Raw genomic sequence first — 26,043 nt, forward strand, 5'->3', positions numbered from 1 at the left:
TACACTGCCTAACTTCCTCGCCTTCTGTTGTTCCTTGTGCTTCACTGGTTTCCCACAGAGCCCGGTGCCAAGTTTAAGCTGCAGATCTTTATTTCCAGAATGTTAAAGCATTTAAGTTATGGATAATCAAAAGTTGCCTCGGGTTGCGAAGCTTCTTGTGCCAGCTGACTGAAGCTGTCAGCGAGAGCCGATGATGGTGTACATTTACCGCAAGTGTGGAATTTGCCTGTGCAGGCTCCCGAGCCTTCACGAGGGCAGGACTGAGACCAGAATTTGCTTTTGCACAAACGAAGATGCATCTCAGCCCCATCTGTTCCCTGTGACAGGTAGAGAGCTCCCATCTCCAGCCTTGCCTTCAAATGCTGTCCAACCTTTCACTTTAAGACCAAAGCAAATCAAACAACACAGATGAACCTCTCTAGAAAAGTACAGAGAAAATCAGATTTGACAGATTAAGTGTCATTATAGTAACCTATAGGGGGTAAGAAAGCATGATGATAAATGTTGCTCAGGAGATACATAAACATGATGGAGCAGTGCCAGGCACTTTCCCTAGAGCTGTTAAATGACAAGTAAAATGACAAGTAAATCTCTCTCTTGTATCTTTTATCTCTTAAATCCCATATGTATCTTACATCTCAAGTAAAACTGGCCATTTGCTTTCTTAGAATATGGCTTCCTGACTCATTTAGGCAAAACTAGTACAGTCCTCACTCTGCCTCTTGCACTGGCACTGATGAGGTGATTTAGCCAGCCATACCAAGCAGACAGCTTCCATTTTTGGTTTCCTGTGCTGTTTTTCAGACAGACCATCTTTCTGATCCAGGTAACCGAGACAGCAGAAATACTCCGTTACAGACAGGACAAGCCAGGACTGCCTGTTTTGGTGGAGCCTACACTCAGCTTTCCCTAAACTGTACCTTCAGACACCACAAGATCATGACAATGGGTAGAATTACAGATAAAGAAATTGAAAATATTCTAAGCAAAAAGTACATATTCCATACGCATGTCTTTTGAGAATGGTTCTTGCTTCAATATAATTAGCATTTAGAAATACATTTAATTTAATGTTTGTTCAAGTAATTATTGAAAATAATTACCTATGTGAAGAACTGATAATAAGTACCTAATAGTCATACAAAACCTCTGAATCTTACGCTATACAAAGCTTTGCAGTTACATGTACATGAAAAAGCCAAGCTCTCAGGAGATGCAAGGAAGATGTTGGGCTCACAGTCCCACTCAAGAAACAACAACCCTGTGTCTATTCCATGATTTCCAGCAGAAGGATAGTGAGACCTGGAATATGGGAACCTGGTTCTGCTGACACTTCTTGAGTAATTTGGCCAGGCTTGGTATGTTTGTACCTCTGCGTCTGTCTTTTGCACCTAGCAGTGGCAGTGACACTGCTGGTCCCTGAAAGGACCTTTGAGAGCTTCTTGCAGTGTATACAGCTCAAAGTTGTTTAAGAACTAGCTTTAAATGGTCAGAGAAACATCTGCCTCTCCTCACACAAGCTCCAGAATCACAGAGGAAACCAAAGGGGATCTCAAGTTAACAGACTACTTCCTCGCTGTGATTTTTGTAACTAAGTTACTATAAAAAGGCAAGAAATTAGTGACAACCAGGTCCAAAATGGACAAGCTATACTTCTTTCAAGAATGAATAAAAAGTATTTCTACCTTCAGAGTTAAACAATACACCAGCAGTTACACTTCTTGGGGTCCAGGGACATTTCCCTGACGTGTTCTTTGCAGACGGAGTCCACAACAGAAATCATCAATTTCTTTATTGGGTTCCTCAGTACTGAGCAGTACGTAAAGCAAGATGAGATTTGCTCACTGACTTGTGTCACTGTCATACGACGATGTTTAATCTAACAGTCTAATAATCAAAAAAGCACCAGAACTCTAACTGGAAATACTTTTTTTTTTTTTTGGCCAGATCAACTAAGTAATACTAATAAAAGCAGCAGCACATTCTAAATAAGACAAGAACTCTGATGCATCTTGTAAATTTTCATACTTCTGCATCTAAAGACAACTCATACATGAGCCTTAAAATCACTACACATTTTATAATTATGCAAATCAATAAGAACACACTTTTTTTTCTATGTAAATAATGAGATTTAAAAGCATAGTAGTTTTTATAACTGCTATTAAAAACAAATGCTTTGTAAATTGAGATTATTTGAGGTTTTTCTTGCTTATTTGTTCCCTGTGTCATCCAACACAATCTGGAAATCTGCAAAATACTGCTAGTTTCAGCATGCCTATTATCCAAAATCTTTTAATTATTTGCACTTACAAAATATTTATATTACATATGCCTACAGGCACATTGTATGTAAGGACTGTATAGATCAAAGAGCTAAGCTATTTCTATATAATTTACTAATGACCAAACCTGCTGTTTGAGCAAAACTTGAATAGACTGAATTAAATCAAGGCCAGAACAAAAGGGAAGCTTAAATGACAGCTTTATAAATACAGATTCCAGTTTTACACTTTACTAAGCATAAATGAAAGTTACCCACAGAGTACTCATAACAGATTTCCATATATAATTACTTCTAAGCTAAAATGGGATTTTCAAAGTTGGCCACAGGATTTAATCACACATCCATCTACCAGCATTAAATTGAAGATAACATGGCAGACAGGAGGCAGACCTGTACACCAAAGGGCCTCTTCCTATTTTTGGCTCAAAAACTAGTCAATTGTTTTTATATTCTGAAATTTTTAAAATACTGAATATTGATTAGACTGTAAAGAATAATTCAAACACTTTTGATAATCCTGCAAATTATTTTTATTATTGCTTATGATCCACAATCTATGAGTTCAGTTAGCAGCACTTCAGCCCCTTAGCTAGTGATCCAATGCTTTGAAGGCCACCCTTTCGGCTGTAAATCAACAACTTTTTCACTTACGTTCTCATTTACAACCTGGAGTGTTGACAAAGGCTGCTGAATGACTGCTTTAGCATCTTTTTCACAGTATGCTATCAAAGATACTCAATCATGCTGGTTAATGTTCAGCTAATTCCTTAAGTGGAAAGCAGCAAGGGGAATACCACATTGCTAAATAAGGTAAACAGTGGAAAGTCTGGATGTTTCCAAATATCTAGTTTGTACTGATAACAATTCTAATCATAAGTAGGGAGAAATCATTCGCCTCTAAAAAAAAAAAGGCAAGTAATAAAATGTAAAGAAAACATTAAACACGGAGAGAGATAGTAACTACACAAATGAATGGGTGGTTCATTACAAAATTTCTTGCATTCAGTTCATGCTAGCCTCAGAATTTTTCAGCCCAGTTTCTTGAGCAAATCATCCAATTAACCACAGCCAAGCCACAGCTGCAGTAGGGTTAGCTGACAATGTAGGGTTAGTTCACCCTGGACCAGACCCCAATTTTTTTTTTCCCACTTCCGCTAATGCTGGCGTAGGAATATCTCTCAATATTGGCTCCTCAGGCAGTGTTTGCATGTTGCTTTGCAGAGGCACAGCTTGTGAATTTCTGCCATACTCAACATTGGTTTGTTAGTCATGGACAGCTAACTTAATGTTCACATTCATACCTCAACAAGCCTTTTTGTAAGAAGATTCAGAGAAAATGAAAGGAGCAAGAAAACATATTTTTATTTTCAACCACAAAGCATCCAGAAGCATAAAAACACAATACTTGTTTCATATGTCTACTAATCTATTTAGTTATTTAGCTGCGATGGAGATGAAGTCACAGAAGAACTGCCTTTAACCAATTAAGAAATTTACTGTCAGTGAGGAAAAATCTTAAAGTGAAAAAGCAGCATTTATCCAGAATATAATCCATTTTCACAGTATTCAGTGATAACTTTCACCTGTGCAAAGGACAGCACTAACTTCAGTACCCTAATAGCTATGCCTAAATACTGCTTAAATGTTAACTATTGCTCAAGTCCCCAAAGAGTGAGTTAGGTGTGGGGTGAGGAGGGGAAAAAAAAAAGTCACCCCTCCATGATCAACTAGTTCTGGAAGCAGTGAAGCATTTTGGCAAGTACATTAGGAACTGGAAAGGCCTCTACACACTCATGTACGTACCCTGGAAATTACTTTCTTGCAGTTGGAGGAAACATTGCATGATCACTGAATAACACATAGTTGTAGTATCAAGTCCAGTATCTGCCTATCATCGTCCTTCAAACCACTGGCAGTAGTCTAACTGAACATAATAGCCTAGCAACTAGGGTACTCACTAACAAGTGACAGACCTGGGTTAAATTTCCTCTAACCAAGGTAATTCCAGCTTGCATATGTATATTCCTTTGATATCTACCTCATAACACCAGAGGCACTTTCCCACCTCTGATGGCTTCTTAGCCAGAAAGGCTAAAATGGGGGTACACTGGTATTCCTGACTCTTATTTTTCAGAGCATGTATGCTTTTTACGCTGGCAAGCCATTACATAGCAAAATAAAAAAAAAACAAACATGTTCGCTGCACAGGCATCAGAACATTTATGTATGTCCTCGTCTCACACATGCTCCTCCATCTGGGCACCCTAACTTCTGGGAAGCTCCCCAGTCAACATGCAAGTTCTCTTGAACAACCTTTTGACAGTCCATTGAACAAAACAGAGGCTAACTCCAGCTCAGTGAGTCATCCTGCTGGGGTGAGACACCTAAAAGTCTCTGGATCACACCCTACATGTTTTGTTATGATTACAAAAAGCAGATGCATACTTTTCTAGTGACTGACACTATTCGGTTTTTTTTTTGTTTGGTTTTTGTTGGTTTTTTTTTTTTTGTTTTGGTTTTTTTTTTGGTTTTTTTAACAATGATGTGTAGTAGGGAGAATGATGATAAAAGTAAACAAAATTCATCAGGGAGTATCAGAGGGATTTATTTGGATTCTGATTTAAACATAGATTACAGAAATGTTGCTCACTTTTTTTTCAGAGTAAGTTTTGGAGTGCTTTAGACATTAAATATTTGAGCACTTATTCAGTTATTTACAAAATGCAGAATACTCTTCTATTAGGTTCTGCATATAATATCCAAAATACATAATACAAGGGTACTTCATGAAGTAGCGGGGAAGAAAATTAATGAGTTATTGTTACAAACACAAGCAGGGAAAGGTGCCATTGCCCCCTACATTCAAATGAGTTCAAGAGACAACCTACTTTCACAGCTGTTTAATCTTTTTATGACATTCTGTATTTGCCTTTCCATGATGTTCCTAACCACAAAACCTCTTCTCCTCTAACCTTTGCACACTCACTTGCTTTCATGTGAGGGACTTCTAGAACACCTAATGACAATTGACAAGCAGGATTTTTCAGCTAAATGTCCATTTGGTGGCAGAACACTGAAGCGGTGCTTACTGGACTCTACCAGCTACACGTGCAAAGGAAAAGCCAACTGCTGTATCTAGATGCTTACAGATGTTGTTCCTTTCTAAGGTACACTGTTAATGAATCAAAAATAACTGTTCAGATCAATGGATAAAAGCAGTTCCAAATCTGTTAAATGCTAATGTAGAACTAGTTTTTCTTCACTACTTTTCCTTCATCTGGAAGGAGAAACCATTCTCTAGTTCTGCCAAGTTATGCACATCTTTCTCCTGAGACAGAGAAATTAAGATACATGGTCTTATTGTGCTGAGAAAATGAGGAATCACACTATGCTTTCCCACCATCCAGACCTTGGGAAAATTAAGAAGCTTCTTAGACTATATGCCAACTTCATTTCATGCAACCTCAGGCCATTTGCGATCATCCTCCACCCCTTCCAGCTCTCCTTGACAGGTACAGAAGCAGGAGGCTGCTCCAGTCAATGAGCTACTGTTGCACTTGGTAACATGCAACCGAACTCCTGCCATGTTTGCTTTGTGTTTCAGCTGGAACCAACAAGAACATAAGCAAGAAGTGTAAATTGATATAAAGTTTGCCTTGCAAATCAATGTAATTCCTGTATTTTGTAATTACAATTACAAACCAGTGTTCTTAATGTGTAAATTAATGTATTTGCTATCCTTACAGGGATGGAAATGTAAAATACTTGGCTATCCTAAAAATTTTGGCTTTGGTTCTTTTAAAAGTGTTATCTGTTCCATAATAAATTTTGTCCACTCTTTAATCTCACTTGACAATCAGGGATTCAGGCAGTTTCCATGCATCCTAAATCTGTCCTGGATGACAGCCAGTTTGTTTAGTTCCCAAACACTGGGAACTGAAGTTACCAAGAGACAGGTAATTATATGGATGCTGCCTCTGGAGCTTGTGTTAACAGTGTCCAAATAAATATTTATTGATAATCATCCATCAGCTAGCATTCCAGTTCTGCAAAGAACCAGGAGTTTTACGGACAAAAATGTTTCAATTGGAAAAAAGGTTAAAAATAAAACCCACATATACTTAGTAATAAATCTTCCTGTTAAGTCATAATCAGTGATTATGAGGACCTTCAGAGGTACTGCACTTAGTACAATCTTTTTAGGACACATGCAGTGTCAAGAGATTCCCCCCCTCTCCCCCACCCTTGTAAAGTTAATTACAATCATGCAGCATTGGTACTGAAATGCTACATTTTTCTATCCCACTTTAGAGTGATAAAGACCAATGTTTACTTGTTGTGTTAATGGAGACACTGAGCTCAAAAATACCTGCACAATCAAACCAAAAAAAATAAGCAGAAAACCAGACTTGAATTGACTCAACAAAACCTCCTACAAACTCCAAAGAGGAAGTTGTATTTCCCCACTACCCTCCCCCCTCCTGGGAACTTAGAGTTTTATAGCATAAATCCAAAGGCATTTTTAAGTAATTGAAAGGGGAAGGCAAAGTAAGATACAAGATTATCTTGGCAGGGAAGACAAGATTCTCAAACTGTATGGAGGTGGATGATCTGACTTCCTCAGGGAATGAAAAGACATTTTCTTAAGTAAAATACTTAATTAAAGGTTGCTTAAGATATATTTCAGATGTCTTGCTTGTTTGCCAAGTTTGTGCAAAAAAAAAAAAATCACTATCTTGAATGTTCTTTTGAATTATAATGAAAACATATACAGAGCCACCCTTCTTATTCTTCGACCTTCAAGCACCAGTGAAGCAAATGGCATATGAGTTGTTAGAGAAATTCTGTGCTGGATCTTTAATTCTTAACATCTGCAACAAAGTACATGGAATTTGGATTGGGAGAATATTATGCTCACAATATTAAAAAAAAATAAGAACAGTGAAAGCATCAGCTATTTTGATACTTGGCATACAATGAAACACATACGTAACAAAAATGTTTGTCCTTCCTACCATTTAATCTGTAGTATGAAGTAAAACAAGTTAAGTGTATTCTCACTCTTTCATGCACATAAACTTTGCTAGAAAGTAAACTATATTATAAATCAGAAGAGTTTTCAGTTCATGCTTGAGCCTGTGGAAAGAGAACATTAGGAACAAAAAATTTATACAACATCAAAAGGGTTTTAGGCATTTTTTTCTTTTTAATCCTTTTATGCCTTCTTGTATAAGCAGAGAATGATTTTTGAAATATAAATCACAGACTGATTAACTTGGTCTTAAACACTTCTGGTTTTGAACTCTGTATTTCTTTGGTAACATCCCTGATAGGTCCTGTATCTTCATGAGGATATAAATTCAGAACTGATTTCTCTGACCTGCTCAACATGAAAGATTTCTTTACAAAAGGATAATCACTGAACAGAGAATAAAACTAGATGCCAGTACAGTCAAGATTAAGTGTTTTTTAGTAACAGCTGAACTTGTAATTGTAAAGATGTAATACAATTAATGTAGATGGATGAAAGAATACTGTTTGGATCTCTCAGATATGCCAACACTAGTATAAGCTTTGACAGTGCTGAAACATTATCTTTTTGCACATCAGTATTGTATAATATCGTGAGACTAAGCATTTACTGACTTTTTACAGCACAGGAGCACTCGGGATAAGGTGAGAAAGAGAGGTTGCGTAAATGATAGGTTTTGCATCATGATAAAGCTCATGGGAGTGAGCTCCAGCAGCTTTGCTCAGTCCCTCTGCCATTGTGAAGATCGCAACCAACATCAGACAAATGTGGTACTCTGCAATCCACCCAGAAAACTTGTCTTAGTAGCAGATGATGTCGCAAATTGTATCAGTAACCTGAATGCCAACATACAAGAACAGGTCTCGGCAGTTCTCCTTTACAGGCAATCAAAAAAACTGGTATTCCTGGAGCATAAGTCTCTTGACTGACTATTTGCCCTATTCAACAGCAGGTATCAGTTTTCAAAGTCGCTGTGGGCTTCAGCTACCTCATGGGATAGATAGGCTCCAGATGACAGTTCTGTTAAATCCAACTCCTTCGATGCCACAGATAGCTTACATTGTAATAGGACTGGATAAAAACAAACAGAAAGAGTGGAGAAGTGGAGTGGGAGTGGAGAGAATAATCATAGAATCATTTAGGTTGGAAAAGACCTTTAAGATAATCAAGTCCAACCATAAATCTAATCTAATCTGCCAAGTCCACCACTAACCATGTCCTTAAGTGCCATGTCTACGTGTCTTTTAAATTCCTCCAGGGATGGGGACTCAACCACTTCCCTAGGAAGGTTGTTCCAGTGCTCGACAACCCTTTTGGTAAAGTAATTTTTCTGAATACCCAATCTAAACCTCCCCTGATGCAACTTGAGGCAATTTCCTCTTATCCTATCACTTGTTACTTGGGTGAAGAGATTGACACCCACCTCGCTACAACCTCCTTTCAGGTAGCTATAGAGAGTGATAAGGTCTCCCTTCAGCCTCCTTTTCTGCAGAGTAAACAAACCCAGCTCCCTCAGCCACTCCTCATAGGACTTGTTCTCCAGACCCTTGACCAGCTTCATTGCTCTTCCTTGGACATGCTCCAGCACTTTTATGTCTTTTAGCAAGAGGCCCAAAACTGAAGACAGTATTCAAGGTGAATCTTGGGAAATTGTCCCAGATCTTCACTGTTCTGATGGTTAAAAGCCTTCTTGTACTGTCCAGTTTAAGTGTACGGATAGCAGTTTATATCAAAGTGTTCTCATGGCAACACTACTCCTTTGCTTATCTAGTAATACTCCCATCTTTCTGGTTTGCTTTCTTCATGTATTTATGAAGATCAACGCTACTATCCCAGTCTTCATTATGCTTAATTAAAAAGCCCATCTGACTTCCAGTGCTCCATGACACAGAAGCAACATAAAACAAAACTCATGGAAAATACACAAAGCATTGCCTTTCTTTTACCTTCTCTCACATTACAAATTGTATTTACTTTCTATAGTACCTTAGTTTCACAGGCTCTTCTCTCTAGCAAATGTAAACAGAGGATTACCCTACTTCTTTGTGACTGTTGTGGCCATTACAATGGATGCAGTATCCAGCCAGGTGGTTGCTTCTGAAGTGAAGTGAACAATTTAAAAATCAACACTTTAAGTCATGCAGCTTTTAAAAGGGATAGTTCCTCATTAGTCAGAGCAGTTTCTCCCACTGATAAATAATAGCCAACATAAAAGGTATTCCCAATTCACGCACACAAAAGCTGGCTTCTCTGGATATATTCCAGACAACAGCACCTGCATCACCTAAAAAAGGCTTGGAACAGGAAATCTCAATGCACCAGAACTGAGAAGCTTTCGCTTTGATCCCCCCCCAGTTGATAACTTCTCTCATTATGGTGTAACATGTCTCTCATAAAATGAGATTGAGGAAAGTGATTTTATATTTTGAAGATATTAAAAAAACCCCAAACCAACCAGATATGTAGCCAAGCCTCTGGTCAAAATTTTCAACACCAACTACAACACTGATGAAAGAAGGTCATTCTGCTTTTCAGCTGCTTTAAATCTTGGATCTTTTGGGAAATACTTAAGGGATATTTTACATTTCGCTCCATCATCAGTAGTGACACCTAAAATTTTGAACATAAGTAATAAAAGCTGTTATTCTTTTGGAATTCAAAATATACTTTTATGAGCACTATTCTAAACCTACAGGAGTACCTTGGAACATGTAGCAGGGATGAAAAGTGATCTTCACACACTGCTTTACTGTAGGATCAAAGAGTGCCATTACACAACTCAGCTGCAGAAACACGGCCAGGTGATGGTCTTCCATAGTGAAGCCTAAGTCTCCACTACTTCTTACTATTTTTCATTTCATCAAGAAATTTACTGTATTGGACTTAATGCCTATTAATGATGTGCCTGTATACCGTTCATGATTTAGAAATGTGGCTTTGCAGATTTAACATAGTGTTTTACAAGCATCTTACGTACAAAACCAAATGCTAAGTCAAAAGATGATCTAGTATGTGCTGTAAGGGAATACTCAGAAAAATTTAACATACAATGCCTAGTTTGTTAGATACAGTTCGAGTTTTAAAAGAAATACATAACCCTTTCCACACCATGTTCTGTTTACAACAAAACAATGTTGTTAGGCAATGAAGTCAGCTTCTGGCCCCATAAACAGTCATGCAGACATTCAACAATAGTCAATTTTTACAAAAGCTGTACGTTTTTGGACAAAAATTTTTCAGGGGAAAAGATTAAAAGCACCTACAGGCAAGCCATTTAAAAGCCATTTTATACTAAAAAAAACAACAAAAATGAAAAACAAAACCTAAGTTTTCACCTTCCTTTATCAGGAGATGCAGGGAAAACCCTGAGGACTTTGAGCGTGTTGAACTTATTTGTCACAATTAAAATCCTATTGTTCTTGGTTCATTTAAATCACATTTCTTGATACAGTAGTCTGCTAACCAGAAGCTGTTGCAATATTTCCCTGGGAAATGTGCAAGTTTAAATCTTATCATTCAAAAACTTGGAGCATACGACTGCACATTTGTCAATAATCAAATGAAGTTTCAACGAGGCCCTCAGAAACAACATTGCTAGGCTTACGCTGTTCCTAGACCTATTTAAAATTATTCATTTTCAAGATTTCAGTAGATTCTGATTTTGTACTTCTTATAACTCTACCTGACAAGCTGAGCTGTACATATTAGTAGTGCACCAAGAAATGTTTGCGAGAGTCCTGCAAGTTTATCTTAGCTGTTTCCAAATAATAGAGTTAAAAATAAAAACAAACCCCAGATCTGAATTGTTTTCTTACTGGAGGCAAAACCTCAACTTTTTCCAGACCCTGATTTCAACTCAGTTCTCATTTATTTATAAAGGCTACCCAGTAAATAATTCTACTTCCAAAAAAATGCTCTAAGCTCTTAGACGGCATTTTATTTCCTAAATAATTTTAATCTGATGCTTTCCTATACATACTCAAAACCTAAGTGAACAATAGAGCTTTAAGATAACGAACTCTGAAAGAATAACACAATCTTACATTTACACTGTTATTAGATTATAAGGCCATCAAGAAAGAGTACATATTTTTTGATGAAAAATATTTCTCCAAAGTAATTTCTCTCATCCATAGACTGATGGATGAGATTAATCTCAAATGCCTTGAAGTTACAGCTTGTGGGACTGCAGACAAATCAGGTAACTGACACATCAAATTAGAAACTAATCTTCAAAACATTTAAGTATGCTTGCAAGATACTGTAAGCACTGGGCAGGCCATAAGCCATTTACCTCAGCAAGCTGGAATTACAAATACATCATGCCTTGTCTTAAAGCAGTTAAGTTGTATATTAATAAGAACAAATCAGCTTTTTTAAGTTTCTTATCTAAATGGAAAACATTTCCTTATGTCAAAAATACTTAAGTAATTATTATTCCAACTGCATTTTTTTTTTTTTTTTTACAACAGAAAATGAACATCAGTTCCTTTTTTCATGATTTACTAAAATGCACTGTGCCATTGTTAATTTTAAAAGTTCTTTCTGGAATTATTTTTGAGACACATGCATTTATTGTTTCTAAAGAAAGAAAATTGCCAAAACACACATTTTTAGATTTTGAAGCAGTGTGTAAGGTTGTTTCAGCACAACATAAGTTGAAGATGGCAGAAGTGGGACAGGACTGTTCAAAATGCTTCCTAGAACATGAAAAGCCAGTGACTGCATTACTGCATCAGACACTCAACTATATTTTGATTTCCTATGCACCCATAAAAGGGGAGGACATACTTTTAAGTACCTTTTCCTGTTGATACTGAAGTACTGGACAATAATATCTTTCAGGGATGGTCCATGGAAATTTCACTGTCTTTCAATGGTTAGAGTTATGCAATATGTCAGCACTGCATAAAATTATGGGAGTTCTAACCATTCATACTCACATGCTAAAAGAAAGATCTTTGACTATAAATGTCTCAGCTGTCATTACTTTCACGTGTAATTGGAGTTCAGCTACAATACATTTCAAAGGGTTTTCCTTTTCTCAAAACTAAAGGCTGAATTGGTACAGATGGTAATTTTGGCAGATGGCTGTATATGAAACTAAGTTTATAATTAGGCCAAATCTGACTCGTGCAATTAAGGCAATGAAGATTTGGAAAATAAGAAGTGTCAGATCAGTACATGATCAGCCTCATAGCCACAGAAAACTGAAGAAACCTGAACATTTACAGAATGTATTGCCTATTTGAAAATGTCTTCTTAATTGCATGAATCAGAAGATAAGCAACCTTTCATGCTCAGAGTCTAAACTAAAGTAACCATGGCTTTTTACCTACTTAAGAGTATAATCCTTTTTTCTTCAGTCGAGGTTAATGAGATGGTCTGAAGCAATCTAACAGCTCCCTGCTGCTGGAGAGGGTTCAGAGTATCTCCTTCTCTGCAGCCTCCCTCCCTCTGACATTCACCTGACCCCTCAGCAAGTCAGTAAATTCAGACAGTGACTAGCCAATTCAGCTCAGAGACAGAAAACTAATCCCTGAGGAATTAGTGGAGGAGAAGAGATGTGGAAGGATGAGAAGACAAGGACTACCCCTTTTGGTGGAAGTGACCTCTTGGGCTCATTCTAACATATATCAAGCTCCATTTCAAGCTATTATATCTAGTGTCAAAACCCCTTCCAGACTGGTAATTGTGTGTGAAGGCAGCATTGCCTGTTTCAGCATCTCCTGACTTTTAATTCTGTTAAATATTTCTTTGCTTTTGTACCAAGAAAGGATCAGTAATGTCCAGTAATTCTCTGTACTAATTCTTGCATATCACTGAGTTTCTTGCTCTTAGCTTTCAGTCCACCTTCATATGCACATTGTTTCTGTAGGCTCCTTTTGCTTATTTTAGGACCATTATTTTTGTTAATGGTCCAATGGAGCAATCGGGACTTTTTTTCAAGATAGTGGACTATCACCATCATAAAAGCAGTCCCCTTTCACATTTCTATTTCTGCTCCTACGGCATCCCAATATGTTGGTTGATTTGTTCTACTATAGGTACAATACATTCATTTTTCCTGACCAAGTATTGCTACAAGAACATTTAAAAAGAGCTTGTAAGTAGTTTTTAAACTAATGAAAACTGCTGTTATTAATGTAGTTACAATTAGTTCAAAACATCCCTTCCAAAATGCAACCCCCATGCTCTTCAACACAACTCCACTTGCCACCATGCCACCTGTTCTCCTACCTTCTCTAGACCTTTATAAAGTTCCTCAGAATCTCTTTTAGTTTCAATTAACCTGAGTAATTTATGTAGCTTCCACAGGTTGTCATCAATCTGTGAACCCTCTTACCAGATTGAACTATAGGAGGTTGCTGACAATTAGGGAACATTACTTCTTAAGGTTTTTGCCATGTTACAAGTTAATGACTTATTTCTACATTTAGCTTTCTGTCCCTAAGTATTTTTTTCCTCAAACTGTTACGATAAGGGAGATAAAAAAACTAAGTAGTCTCGTATTGTTTCTTAGACTTAAAAAAAAAAAACAAATGTAAAGAAGTAATTTCAAAACTTTATTAATCCATTTTGAAACACAAAGAATCTTAGGAGATTGAAAGCACTTTTACAGGAGCTGGGCTTTTCTATTCCTTTCATTAAACTCTATAGGGTTCCCAGCTTCCTTCTACCAACTGATTTAAATACAGCAAGATCTGCTGACAACACAACAATAGAGGCAAGCTGTTAAGAAAGTCTTTTTTAAACTCTGGACATATTCATTAACTCTAAAGACAATAATTAAGAGTCAAGGTGTTAAGAGCTGCAATAGATTTAAGAAAATGGAGGAAAACTCCATGATCACCCATTTTTATCAAGTTATACACACCTTGCCTTTACTATAAAATAATCCAAGTTATAATTTATACCCTACCCCAAACTTTAGACCTGTCCACATAAACTGTAATTGATTATCCTGGTGGTTTGTAGGTGAGTTTTGGCTTTGATTGGGATTTCTATAGGCTAACAACGACAAACTCCAAAGTGTTTGCACTTCAGTGTTTTACCACAATTCCCCTATGTTTCCAGGGAGAACAGGCACATTCTCATGATATATATCAATGTGCAAGTGCTCTCAGCTTAAAGAGACATAGGATATACCCCGTTAGCTCTACATAATTGTGATCACAGAATTAATACAAATGTCATTCAAATGCTGTCTCAATGTTTTTGCTTGAGTTATGCTAACTAGAAAGAACTGTAAATATCTGAACTTAAACCTGAAGCTCCACTTGAGTTTTTCCTTAAAAATTGCGGAAATTGTGGGGTAAACGCACTGAAAGAAGAAGTTGAGCCAGTCAATTTGCAGGTCAGTATAACTATGGAGATGCAGATACAACTGGAAGAGAAGTAACCTGAGAAAAAACTTCCCTAAGTCTGTAAAATTTTGAAAAAAATATAAATGCCTATGAAATACAGATGCCTATAAAATACAATCCTAAAGACATCGGTAACATGGAACTTTGAATTTAGTAAATAACTGATAAGAAATTTTAGGTATCCTCACAAAAACTGCATGGATACAACAGAATGCAAGCCTTTGAAAAAACAGCTATTTTAATTTTATTTATAATCTTCACTTATAAAAAATGCAGTTGTAAATTGTGTCCTGTGTTTGCATCCTATAGTGCTTTACATTTGGTCAAAAGTATTCATGTAAATTAGAAAGAACCACAGTTGTCAGTAGTGAAACTGTTCTGGTACATGTTCAACAGTATCCTCGTTACAGGTGTGCTGATAGAGAAACTCATGCAAATATTGACACAGTATAATATGATTTATTAGATTATTTTAAAATCTAGTTCTCAAAAATTTCCTAGGATTGCCCTTCTTAAAGCAGACACATTAATTTGTCTGGCCTGTCCATGAATCATGAAATTTCTTTGACTTCCATAATTTCACAGAAAATATAACCCATCATTGAGAAGATTAGTGCAAATCTCCTCAGAGCATATGCTTTTCAATGTCTACACGCTAGAATTCCAGTAAGACTAGTTAGGTATTTTCATAAGTGATGCAGTTGCTTAGCAAGTTTACTCAAGTCATACTTGTCAACTTGTACAGTAAAGTTCTTCCCAGTTTTGTAGGAATTGTGCCATTTAGGCTGAAATAAATAATGGAGTGTGTATGTTACTAAGAAGAATGTACCATAGTGAATAAGGCCAAAAAAACCCACATCATACTTTGACAATTAGCACTTTAAGCAGGTACAAATTCAACAGTAACTGAAATAACGTTCTTGGACACAAAGCAAGAGGGACGCGTTTCAATAGATATAAACCAGTAGGCTAAAATCAGATTAAATTCACATACGTCTTAGATAATTTGTAAATGTCAACAACATTCTGTTACAGTGGGAAATGACCAAAAGCACTATAGACAAACTGACTATTACTGGCAAATGTCTAGTTGATCCCTAAATCCTGTGTGAGAAGAGACTTTTTAAAATGTGCTGAGGAGAAAGAAGACAGGAAGTTCACTCCAGCTGATTTAAAGAACGTTTTAGGCCAGAATTTGTTAAGGGCCAAATGAAAACATTAAAACAGAGATTTCTAACTTGGTTAGGTAACAAAGCTGAGAGATACAGGAGAAAGCAATAATATTGACTCTTAAAAGGATTTCCTTTGGTCTCAGTAAGTATCCAACTCTTAAAAAAAAGCAAGAATATTAAGAAAATTACTATACATGTGTCGTTACACATGTCATAAACACAACAACATGAAGGAGGAAAAGGTATTGTCAGTTCTAGAAACAGCAGAACAATATTTCAGAGGGCTCTTCATAACTGTAATAATAGCTTACAAGTGTCATTATATAAATAAACAACAGATTCCACAGAACACACAGAACAGCGGATTCATTCTAATTCTGAGACACTTAAGTTTTTGAAAACAAGACAAAATACAGTAAAACCAGGTTATCCTGAGGATTAATATTTGAAATGGACCTCAGAGATTATGAGAAATAAAAATAGACACTGGACCGACTACTACAAAACTGTAAAAAACATTCATCAGAGATGAAGCTTAGACTGTGTGTAAGGAAACAGGATGGTGAAGGAGACACCTTCAGCATTTTGGCTGCCAGAAGTGCTGAAGTTTTATAGTCAGAGATGAGGATGCTTATTTAAGCACAGCAGAGGCCAAGAAAGGTGCATGAAGAAATTAGGGTGGCACTGTTAGTTGTGTCTGAATAAGGAGAGAGAGAAACTTGAAGGATAACCAACCATTTTTAGATATGAGCTTGAGATGTGATAAAAAAAATCCAGACATTTTGGTCACTGACATAGGGGAGAACAAAATCTTACCACATCTGTGGCAAAAGAAAATTGATGGGGGATTACACACACTACCCTGCTTGGGAATGGAGTCCAATTTTAAAAAATAGCAAGATTTTCACTGGATTTACTAGCCTGAAAAGAGGACTTTCATGCCCAGCTTTACACTGTTAGAGGAACAAATACTGAAGAAATTTATCTAAACAGCTTGGAACAGACTACGATTATGTCCAGAATTTTTAAAGGACATGGATTTAGAGACTGCATGGCAAATCTAGGGCACGTTCTTTGCCAGGGATTATAATACAGAAGATCAAAGCAGCTTCAGTGACAGTATTTAAACTTATGGTTTATAAATAAGGTTCATCTTTCCTTGAAAATAAAGAAACACAATATGCATCAGAACCATTTAAACTAATGTCAACTACAGTGCTGATAGTTTTTGCTATTAGGATAGACATGCAATCCACACACTGCAGAACCACACTAATTTGAAAAATATAGCAATTATGAATACTGGAGAAGTTTTTTTCCTCCTTTTTAAAATAACCACCAAAAAGCTCTGTTTATTCAGGAACATATTTTTTAATTCAGACAAAGAGTGCCAAGCAGTGTTATACAAGCTTCCTAAATTCATTTGTCTGACTAATGCTCCTATTCCTGCATGCTTCAAAGTAGTAAAAGAAAAACAAATCTCAAGAAGAACTGACATTCAGATCTATATCACTTTAAAAACATAACACATAATATCATCTGTTTGCCATTTAATGCAAAAGACAAATTTTGCTGAGTACACTTAATGAGTAAATGGACGCTGGAAATTAGAGGGCTGGAAGTTACAGGTTCTTCACCATAAACTATTAGCATGTTTAAATTTCAACCTCCCTAAATTTCTAAGCACTTCTTTTAATTTAGTGAATTGTTTTGCATAGATGCAGCATATTATTAATGTAAATGTATCGTGCCTGACTCCTTACTGGCTTACTTAAGCCCATTCAGTTAGACCACAAAAGCCAGCGCCTTGATATCCTACTCCCATTTTATACACAATTATGAAATCTCCATAGAGAGGAATTTTTTGGATCAACATGAAATGGAGGAACAAGCTTCCCTATACACTTTAAAACTTCCACATTTACAGTCACTGTTCAAAAGTTACACTTTAAAGTGATGAACCTTGTACATCGGTGTATTACTCCAAATTTTCAGTGTGTGCTGTAGACATCGTTAAGTTCATTCTTTTGTTCAGGAGCAACTCTTGCAAAAAGAGTTGCTGTTATGATTTGCAGAGTTAATTTTCTGTTCTAAACAGAAATAGATTGTCAGGACATGCACAACTTAGTTTTACAGTCTGACTTATATTGCCAGAATAACTTTTTTCCAAATGTAATTAGAAGTCATGTGTTACTAAACAGACACAAAGAATTGCAGTATGATACATCCAGCAATGATGTATCATACTGCAAACATAAATGGAAGATATATTCATCTGCTGCTACCAAGCAAGCACAAGGTAGCAAGGAATTTTTTTTCCCCCCTTATACTTCTGAATTCATATAAGATATATATACCTGTTAGATATCATCCTAAAACTCCTTTAAAAAAAAAAAATAATTAAGCATTATTAAGTTCCTCCTCAAAAAAAATGAGGATTAACTTTACCTGTCACAGAATTCTGAGTTTCACAGTAAAGAACAAAAACACACAAAGAAAAAGCTACAGATCCATTTGATAAGAAGGCTTTAAGATTATCCTGTACAGGACTCAGATAAGCCTTTATTCCAAGGAGGTTATATTGTGCTATCCTCTACCTTAGTTCTTTCCTCATAAAGCATGATGTGAATTCACACACAGATGTATCTCCTGTAAAGGACATACACACCGTTGGCACATATTTCTGTGCACATATTATTCTAGGCTGAAACCAGACATTCCTAGGGCTCAGCTCTGCCCACATTACATACAGATTTTCAGATCTCTTGGGCAGAAGGTTTGCACACCACACTTAGGACCTTCACTGCATGCAAGTTTGTGCACAAATGTAGGCTAGCATCCACATAAAGAATACTGAATATTTGTAGCTCCTTGTGCACACTGTGTATTCCTGTGTATGTATGTGAACACTGGTTCAACAGGGTGAGGATTCCCTCCCAACTTTCATTAGCTGCAAGCAGGGGGGGGAAGATACTGGAAGACTATCAGTACACGTGAACCTCCTTACATCAAGTAGAGCGATCCCAGCCAAAGCTAATGCAGAATGTAGGTCCTATCATACAATAAATAGACTGCATATACTTAATGTATTTCTAAAGCTATCTTTAGGGTGCTTCTAAAGACGAGATGGTAGAGTGAACTAGACTACACTTATCCTTGGCCTTAACTGTCAGTGAACTGATGTCCCTGAAGCTGATGGCAGCAGAACATACGAAAAGCAGAAGATCAGTTGAATAAGACACTGAATGAAGGTTTGTTGTCACTGAGACAGTTAATGTGATTGCGTTGAAGCCAGGTTCAGTCATATGGAATGGCCACGCTTGGAAATACTAAGCTACATGAACAGACAGAACTGGCAGACTGATGTTTTCAGACTCTGATTAACAGTTGCCTAAATCTTTCCGAACGGAGGTTCAGAGGTTGGCATGATTTGTCATCTGTGAATTTGGACTTGTGGCCTGAAACAGTCTCCCCTATATTCCTAGTTCACATGTCAGCCACCCTCAAGACTGAATAAATAAACCTAGCAGCTCAGTTAATTTGGTCTTAAAGACTTAACTAGGAGGTGTTAAAGTCTTAATCTGCATAGACTCAATTCAGATTTGGAGCAACACTGAAGTTACACTTCAGAGTCTGGACTTGATTTTTTTTTTTCCTTCCCTCTGGCACAATGCCTCATTACTTATACAAGGTAGAACAGCTTCAACAAGAAAGACTGGAGGGTTAGACCCTTCTTGGAGACTCAAGTTCCTACCCAATAAAAGATGTGAACCTATGCCTCTCACTTCAGTGAGTATACTCAGGTAAATTCTTTTAGATTAGCCTTTTTCTGTCTGGATTCAATCAAGGTTGTTCACAAACCCAGAGGTAATCTCTGTAGTACACTCATCCTCTTGTGACAGCCCAGGATAAACCAGCTGGTTTTGCAGAACATCAGTCTGACCTGAAGTGTGCAACCCACCTGTGCCCCAGCCCCAAGGCTGCCAGCACACCCCCCTCTCCAACTTCCTAGCTCTGCTCCCCAAAAATCAGGGAGAAGCCAGTGAAGGTGGAGGGGTTTCGAGATACCCAGACTGATTCCCAGAAATTCTTCACTGGAACATTAAGAAATACCATGTGAATGGTGTTATACTGGCACCAAATCACACATGGAGGAAGAGGCAGCTCTTGAGGCTTGGGCTATTTATGATCTTGAGGGTCATTTCTGAACCTGATCTTCTCCATCCACTAGGTTTTGCAGCAAAAATTAAGAAAAATAACCAAATACTGCAGTCCCTGCATGCTTACAAGTGCTCTTCAACAGCAGTGAAGGCTTGGGGCTAGCAAATATCCAAAAGGCAGATCTACAGCAGACCTGCTTGAGATCCTTCCAGGAGCACTGACCACTGTCAACTGGGGGTCAACTTAGCCCTTCAGGAGGGGAGACTGCACTCAGCCACCCCCAGCCTGCACTAGCTGGTCTGGCTTCTAAAGTCACTTCACGTGGTGATGGAACAGCTGGAGGCTTGGGACTTACCCACTTTGCAAAACACCGTGCTCCAAAGCATGGCTGCAAAGCAGCGAGTACCAGAAGGGCCTCCTTCAGGCAATGCCTACAGTGACATCTTAGACCTGATGTTACTTTTTCCTTCCACTCAAGTTTAAGTCTCCTCCACGCACCAACAATAATGCAAAAATATGTATAAAGCAGAAAACCATTTTAAATCTGTTTAGGAATTATCATATCCATCTACCTTGTAGAATTTAAACATTGTTTAAACAGAGACAACAACCAATCATTCACTCAGTGGTTATTAGATAACAACAGGAAATTAGATGATAATTTATTTCCTACATTATTGTGATCCAAAGGGTTCATTAATCTGAACTCCTAAACTGGCTTTCATTTAGACATAGAGCAGAAATGTCTTCATTACTGTATCTACTCTCATTGACCTCAGATATTATGCATGCTATCAGCTTTAATCAAATAAAATACTTAACACTATTTTGTTTTCTCTGTTTGTAATTGCAACTTATTTTCAGTTTTGATTCTCATACTAATAAATGTCCAATACTATTTACACTTCTCAATAACTAAAACCACCCAGCGAAATAATCTATATTTTACATGCTCTCCACAGTCAGTTATTTCAGCATCGGTAATATTCACGAACGTCGTGTTTGCAGGTTTACATATGACTCAGTACACAATGCAAACACAGGTCAACTGACAAAAATAAAGGGGAGCACTACCCCTCTCCACTCACCTTACATTGGCCCATCTCCTTTTTCCACAAGTGCAAAAAAAAAAAAAAAAAAAAAACCACAAAAAGCAAGCAGATTTGCAGTGTGTTTAAAAGGTTGACTAACCTCAGATTCGGCATACTAAAGACTAGGGCGAGAACAAACGCTTTCGTTTTCATCTGTCAGCTCCCACACCACTCAAATGGCACTGCGTCGGGAGATTTTTCCTGCCTTGCTTCAAATAAATGGGTGCTGTGTTTACATACTGCATACTGAGCATTGCCCATCCGAAGCCAAGGGCTGCGTCTTGCCAACTCTTAACTTTCGTACAATATGGCGATTACACGAGCCAGCATACCATTAAGTCACATAACAAAACTTGGAGAATGGCACTGTCAGCTTGCAGAACTGTACCTGAATGACTGACACGCAGCACACAAAAGGAGAAACTGAATTTCAGTGTGACAGCAGAACTGGGTCAGAAGCAGACTGGGTTAGTGGCCTTCGTTCAAACTACAAAGCCAAGTGCCACATAGTTCATGAAGATAAAAACTTACAGGCACACAACACAAGCAAGCAAAGGATAAAAAATAAAAACACTAAGCATGCTTTACAAAATGCTCCCCCACCCTAGAGCCTTCCAGGTCATCTGCTGTTTATTGTCCACACGACACTTTATTCCAGGATGTTCTTTCCAGCTGCAGTACTCGCAAACTGGCCTCCCCTAAATGGAGTCAAAACTAGGGGAAAAGGGAAAGAGACCTTAGTCCATTACTCACTGTGAATAGCACAGCATCTTTCTGGCTCCAGCAAGTCCTCTTTTTCTATCTGATGAGCAACAGATCTATACCTACCATGAGCTCCAAATGTCTTCCAGTGCCTACTGTTTGTTTTTTTTTTTTCCAAACGAGCAAGAAAGATTGCAGATCAGAGTTCACTATTTCCCCTAAAATAATGGCTCTGCAAGCTCACACCAATGTATCAGATCTCTGCTTTGCGTTTCTGATTTAGCTTGCTGATAGGAGACCAGAGCAGGCCACTTGTGTACTAATTCTCTTTCCAAGCACCCTTCCATAATAATTTCTACAGAGGCTCCCACTTCAGCAACACAAACGTACTACAGATAGGACAACCTAAGAAGGTCATTTAACTGCCAGCAATAATGTACACGTTCAGGGGTAAAAAGCTGAGCTCAGATCTAAGACTGTTTTAATACTGAGGGTTTCTAAGAAGCGGTGCATCTAACCCACTGCTGAACATGAAGTGCCCAAACTAAGTATCTGTGACACCTTAACATTAGTAGCCTTCTGAGCCAGCCCCATGAGGAACCCCTCCTTGCAGCATATTTCTCAGTAACTTAATCCTATTTAGGTTGCCTTCAAATCAAACAAAGAGCAAACAAATCAGAAATCTGCTACATGTTTTTGCAAGACTGTATTGCACTAGCACCACTCATCCTGTTTTATTAAAAATGTAAAAGGCTGTCCAGACATCAGTGATATTTTATTTGTTGTAATACTAGCATGCAAAATGACAAACTCACTTCCGATAATAGTTTTAATTACTAAGTATATAAGCCTGCAAATCCTCTCATACAAGTAATCCTTCAATAAGAGTAATTCATGGAAATAGCCCCATTGAAAAGGGATTTGTATGACTGGATTCTAAATGTTTAATCACTTTTTTAAAGGTATTATTACTTGAAAAAAATATATCTCCAGAAGGTGTTGGTGTGTTTAACACAGGGGGTTATATATATATCAAACTGTGTAGTTTCAGAAACAATCCTTCTAGGACTCACAGTGCTGGGGAACATGCTTCTGCAGGTCCTGTGGTTTCTCAGGTTAAGACTGATTTAAATAAACTGACCAACCTGATCACTTCTAGTCTAGTGTTCAGCACGACTCTTCTCTTTCAGCACTTCCGTTGCACTGACGTATGACTCAGCTACTCCTTCAGCCACTCTACTTATATATTATCCCTGGGTAACATTACCTCAAACATCAAAATCCCTGATTTATTTTAAACACCATCCAGGTATTACTAAGTGTTTTCAAGGCTCAGTGATGTAGTGGTTCTTGCTTTCTGTACTATGTCTGTTGCAGAATATTTTATTTTAATAAATGTTAACTTCTTTCCCGGTTTCCTAATCCTGTTCTTTTCACTACACCAGTTACCAGTCTAGACAATGGCAAAAGTAGCCACAGGAGAGCATAAAGATTAAAATTTACTTTAATGTGCTCAGTGCTCCAGTGTGTCTAAGTCCTCCTTCTTGTATCCATTTCACTTGCTCTTTGCTGAAGGGTCTTCACAGTTTTAGTGAAAAGTCTTTCTCAAAGTATTTCCTGCTCTGATCCTCCCAGAATGATTAATGGTTTGGTATCGCATTTGTTTGCTAATCCTTAAAATGAAGGAAACAATCATTTGGAGAGCTAGGAGTCTGTCACTGCCTCCAAAAAGCAGGAAGCATAACTGCTTGAAGGCTGACAGATGCTTCACCACCATGACAAGAAGCTGTTCCACAGGCTACAGCTCGCGAGCCCCTGAGTCAAGCCATATGGTCCTGAATGCCAGGACTGCCTGTCTTTCCCAGTTTACTGGGAAAGAGGGATTGTTCCTGCTTTGCTCTGAATTTGCAAGAGTACTCTGTTGGTTTTAGAAGTTTACTGTTCGGATGAAATAAAATGCCTGACCGCTTGCACTCATAAATCCCATTTGTTTGCTGAATAGTTTTTCCTTCTCTGAAGAAACAGCCCTACACGTATGTTCCCGTGGGTTACGATAACATCTTGTTACTTCATTGCTATCCACTCTGATACCAAATGAAAGCATATCACTATGCATAAATACAGCTCTTACACTTTAAGAGACCCTTCCTAACTAAAAACCTATACAGCATATCTGACCAAGTTTGCATATACAGTTTGAAACAACAGCTTTGAGGTGCAAGGCATTTTTTAGTCATCTAACGTGAATAACAGCGATGAAACACACTGTTAGAATTCAGAACTGATCATTCAAGACAATATCTCACTGTACTTCAGCATCACAAAAATTAAGACTCCAAGTTACAACTCCTTAAGCATAGGCACATTCTCCAGCGCTTTGGCCAGCTGAGATGTAAATATTTCAGAAACAACTATTGCTAATTCCTGTCATCTCTTGAGAAACTATTTAACTGCCCAAACGACTTCAGTAACGTCTTTCCCTCTTATTTAAACTAAATTTTCTGGGTTTTTTTTCCAAGGACTGTAGGCTGAAGTGTCTTCAGGCTACTGGTGCGTGGACGACCCAGCAATCTCCAAGAAACAGACGGAGGCAAAAAAAGTATCATGCTTCTAACCAAGAAGTGGAGGGGAAGGTGAAAGCCCCCCACGCAGGACCAGCGCTGTGCGTGTCCATGCGTTGCCCTCTCTCAGAGCTCGGTCTCAGCACTGAGCAGCCCCGGCTCCCACCGAGGTCAGCCGGGATGGAAGGTACCGGCACCTCGCAAAGTCAAGCCTTAAAACTTTTTCTCTTTAGAGTTTCCCTGAGCTGCTTCTTGTTAGGAGATTATTTTTTTCACTCGCATCTGTCCCCATCCCTCCTTACAAAAATTGCACGGCACAGCGATTGCCATCGCAGAGAACTTGGAGAAATAATGGCAGGGACCCCCACGACGGTACCGAGCGGCTCTCCACGGCAGGATGAGGGAGGGTGAGGAGCGGAGTGCGGGGGGCTACCTGGAATTCGGGGCGGGCGGAGGGCACCCGGAACGCGTGGTGGGCGCTTAAATGGAGCCCCTGAGCACAGCAGCCGCGGCACTGCTGCCTCCCATTATTTCACGTTTTCTGACTCAGCTTGTCGCTGCAACACAGGCAACCGATTTATTAAAGACGATTTTTCCAAGTGCCTTCCCCACGGCTCAGCCGCCGACCCGGCCGCTTGCTGCAACTTTTCCCCCGGCTGCGGGCGCCGAGGGCAACACCGGGCGGTAATTCTTTATTTTCTTTTTTCCTCCCTTCCCCACCCCGCTCCCCTAAATCGCGCCTCAACGGCAGCAGCTCCCATCCCCAGCGCCTCTCACCTCCGGGGTCGCCTATAAGCCGCCCCCCTCCACCCCACGGACACGGGTGTGCACTCCCTGCCTCGACCCACGCACCCCCACCCACCTCCCCGGTCCGCAGCTGGCCTTCTCCAGCCCTGCCCGACAGGTAGGTCCGGCAGCCCCTCTCCCCTCCGCTCCCGGTTTCACTCACTTGTGCCTTCTTCATAAGGACCGGCAGCCCTGCAGTCCAGCCCAGCCGGCCGTGTGCAAACTCCCTTCAGCGGAACCGTAGCTCCAGCATAATGCAGCAGCGGATAGTCCACGCATTGGGGTTGCCCACGGCGAGCCCCGCGCTGCCTCTCTGCCTTTCCAGCTTCCCGAACACCCGCACTAACTGGAGGCGGTTCCGGCCCCCGGCCAGGTCTTTTATATCCCCCAGCTGCCTCCAGCAGCAGCAGCGGCGGCCCGGACGAGACACGCCTTTCCCCGCCCTCCCGTCCGCCCGCCCTCCTTGGAGGACCGGGAGCCCGGGCAGATCCCGCAGGGAGAGGGAAGCCGGGGTAAACTTAGGGGAAGTTGGAGGCAGGAGGAAGCCGAGACGGCCCTTTCCCGGTGCAGGAGGGGCCGGGGGTTGCCCGCCGCGGGATGGAGGAGGGGGATGCGGGAAGGGAGGGGGGCGCTCGGTGGGCTTCTCCCAGCCGGGGGCTCGGCGGGGACCGAGAGAGGCGATCTCAGAACCCAGTGCCGGGGCGGGGGGTCTCCGGCCGCCTCCGCGGTGGGCTCCGGTAACCGGCAGGGCAGGCTGCCGCCGCCCCGGCGCTGCGGGTCGGTCTGGCTGCCGGCCCCGGGGTTGGGTGTGTCCCTCCCCCTTCTCACCGGCGCGGGGGCGACGGGGTCCCTCCCCGCCGCCGGGGAAGGCAGCGGGCTCGGGA

General features: G+C 39.4%; 1 protein-coding gene across 3 annotated transcripts in view; it reads right to left on the reverse strand.

The window, feature by feature from the left end:
- KITLG (KIT ligand) overlaps window positions 1-25,497 on the reverse strand; it is a 56,086-nt gene extending 30,589 nt beyond the window's left edge. For 2 of the 3 annotated variants that reach the window (XM_086750089.1, XM_086750084.1), the window contains exon 1: window positions 25,323-25,493. In XM_086750089.1, coding sequence (XP_086606215.1) covers window positions 25,323-25,337 — 15 coding nt within the window. In that variant the 5' untranslated portion in view covers window positions 25,338-25,493. Of the gene's footprint in view, window positions 1-25,322 lie in introns of all 3 variants that reach the window. The other variant, XM_086750098.1, reaches the window with a different exon arrangement.
- Between the last annotated feature and the right edge of the window lie 546 nt (window positions 25,498-26,043).

The sequence above is a fragment of the Chlamydotis macqueenii genome, chromosome 1 (assembly GCF_036417535.1).
Source record: "Chlamydotis macqueenii isolate bChlMac1 chromosome 1, bChlMac1.mat, whole genome shotgun sequence".
NCBI lineage: Eukaryota > Metazoa > Chordata > Aves > Otidiformes > Otididae > Chlamydotis > Chlamydotis macqueenii.